At 54.1% G+C, this 2725-nt stretch overlaps 1 protein-coding gene across 1 annotated transcript in view; it reads right to left on the reverse strand.

The window, feature by feature from the left end:
* NF1 (neurofibromin 1) overlaps positions 1-1770 on the reverse strand; it is a 330500-nt gene extending 328730 nt beyond the window's left edge. The window contains exon 1 of the mRNA XM_006891069.1: positions 1711-1770. Coding sequence (XP_006891131.1) covers positions 1711-1770 — 60 coding nt within the window. The remainder of the gene's footprint in view (positions 1-1710) is intronic.
* Positions 1771-2725: the final 955 nt, after the last annotated feature.

A 2725-nucleotide genomic window follows, 5' to 3' on the forward strand; every position in this document is an offset into this window, starting at 1 on the left:
TATCTCATTTGATGGATAAGCATAGACATCAAAAGGTAATACATTAATAAGTTTTCGGATGTTTTTTAAAAATGTGCTATGAATCCTTTTAAATTCCTACACCAAAAATATGTGGTTCAGCACTGGGGTTCCTCTGGGCATCCTTTAAATACTCAGAAGTCTGTTCTCTCAAGTTTCCAAATTAACGTCCAATAATAGAATTTGTTTTAAGGAGTTAACATTTTACATCACCAGAGAGAATAGTAGTAGAGTTGGTTAGATGCCTTTTGGCTGTAAGTAGGATTTGGGAAGAAGGAGGGAGTACACTTGAAGTCTTGAACAGCATCATTTTTATTTTATCAGTATAGCTTCTGCTCAACTTTCTCTGCCTATTCCCAAATATCTTTCAGGTAGGTAGGTCATTCACTATATGAATAGGAAATGTTTACAAGTCAAATAAGAGGAGCCCCCAATACCCAGCTCCTCACATAATCTGTTTTATGATTCTAACCAGTAAACAAAACAGATTAACTCAACCTTAAACAAGTCCCTCATTATAGGAAGCCCATGACAGAAATGCAGCTGCAGAAAGCATCCCTTTAAATCATCTCCAATCACCTACAGTAGCACAAAAGTTAAGCTAATTCTCACTGACAAAAGGCTATGTGTGCATTGATTCTGGTTAGACCCAGGATTTAGTATGTGAAGCTCAAAGATTAAAAAGTCACCAAGCTATGAAACGCCCCACTCCAATCCTAAATATCTTCTGTGGAAGTTCTTGATTAAACCAGAGGAGAGTTAAAAAAGAAAACACTTGCTGAATGATCAGCTCCAGGACCACATCCCAGCTGCCCTTGCTCGGTGCACACAGGCGGTTTTCCATTCTCATTTCACCCGTCTCCTCTTTCACTCCCCAAGATTCTCACGCAAGAAAGCAATAGCTAACCATCTCAGATCGCTGGCGAAATACTGGGGAAATTGAAAGGATCAGGGAAAGCAAAAAAAGGGGGAAATATTTCAGAAGCCGGAGGGAGCGACAACCACGGTTCCCACTGCAAGCGGCAACGGGAAAGCTGGTCTAGTCTCATCAGGATGGGGGGGGGGGCGCCCGTGTGGGACATCCAAAAGATAAGCAGTGTGTGTGCACTCTGAGCAGGCTGAGCCGGTGGAACAGAAAGTCAGTAATAAACCTGTGCTTTTCCCTGCTTACTTCTACTCTTCCCCCTCCAAGAGAGGAAGCAGAAGAAACTGGGGGAGGGGCGAGATGTTATCGTTCTCCTACTGGGGGTATACAACAGGCCTGAGGGTTCCTGCAGTCAATCGCCCCCAGTCAGGAGGCGCACCGAGGGACGAGGGAACCCCTAATCGTTACCCATCTCTGTTTACAAAAAAAGTAGGGGGACCTGATTGAATCCAGATGGAGAATCCCTGAAAGCACCCCCAGGTCACCCATCCCTATTAGAAGGCGGAAGGGCTGTGGATAAAGGGGTTGGAGGGTCAGAGGGGTGGACAGGGAAAAGGCCCACCTCCCGACTTAAGAGGGAAGGGGAGTCCGAGCTACCAGGCGTCCCCTCCTTCCCGCACCTCCCCCCGTGGCCACCCCCACTCGTCCCCCCTTCCCTTCCTCCAGAGCCTGAGGCAGTCGCGGGGGAGGCGGCTCCTTCCTCCCCTCACCCACTCGGTCCCCACCCCCACTCGGCTCCCACCTCGCGCCCGCCACGGGCCCGTTACCTGCTCGTCGAAGCGGTTGACCACGGCCTGGACCCATTCCACCGGCCTGTGCGCGGCCATGTCCTCCCCGTGGCCGGGGGGCGGTGGAGGAACGGGCCGAGCGGCGCCCAGGGCCGGGAAGAGGGCGAGGAGCGGGGGCTGAGGTGAAGGAAGAGCCGAGGAGAGGGGCTGAGGAGTGCAGGCTCCGAGCGTTCCCACGGGGGTGGGGATGGGGGGTCTGCGCCGAGACGGGAGGGGGAGAGGGGAAGGGGGCGTTGGCAAGGCGGCTGGGGGGAGGGGACGGGGGAAAGGGGACTCGGGGAGGGGAGGGGGCCTCTTGGTCGCTCTCCCCACTAGCGCCGTCTCCCCACAGCCATCACAGTCCGAGACGCCGCCATGACACCCCACCGGAAGTGGGATCCTATCCACGGCCCGGGGAGAGGGAGAGCTAGCGAGCTAGAGATTGAGAGCGCGGCTGGGAAAGGGGAGGGGGAAGCGAGAGGCAAGGGGGGCCTGCTGCGCATGCGCCCGCGCCGGCCGGTTTCATTAATGAAAAAGCGAGTCCTCCTGGAGGTGACGTCACCTCACTCCTCAGGGCTCGGAGGCGCGCGTCCCTCGGCGCGGCTGGACTCGCTTAGATTCCGGCACAGAGTTCAGCCTGCGAGAGTCCAAACGGGCCCCTAGGCATCCGCTCCCATCCCTTCGGCCCCTTGAAGTTCCCCCTCCCCCGCGGGCCTTCGGGTTTGGATTGCTCCCGGGGTTGGAAGTTAGGGCGCCCTGAGGCTAGCGTTTCTCCGGTCACACTGAGCTCCACCGCTGCTCTCCCGGGGCGGCTCGGCTGAGCCCTTTCCAGTCCTCTAGGCTATTACAGACTCCTGTGAAGCAGGGAAAAGTAAAGCTAAAAAAAGAGAACATGATTCCCCGCCCTTCAAAGGTTTAATAAATCCTAACACAAGACCGTTCTGGTAAAAGTAGATTCAGTAATTCTGGAGGCTCGAGTAGGCTTCCTCTCCTGAACCTGATAGAACTAGATAGT

This window comes from Elephantulus edwardii, unplaced genomic scaffold (genome assembly GCF_000299155.1).
Source record: "Elephantulus edwardii isolate Elephantulus edwardi_28Jun2011 unplaced genomic scaffold, EleEdw1.0 scaffold00094, whole genome shotgun sequence".
Classification (NCBI taxonomy): domain Eukaryota; kingdom Metazoa; phylum Chordata; class Mammalia; order Macroscelidea; family Macroscelididae; genus Elephantulus; species Elephantulus edwardii.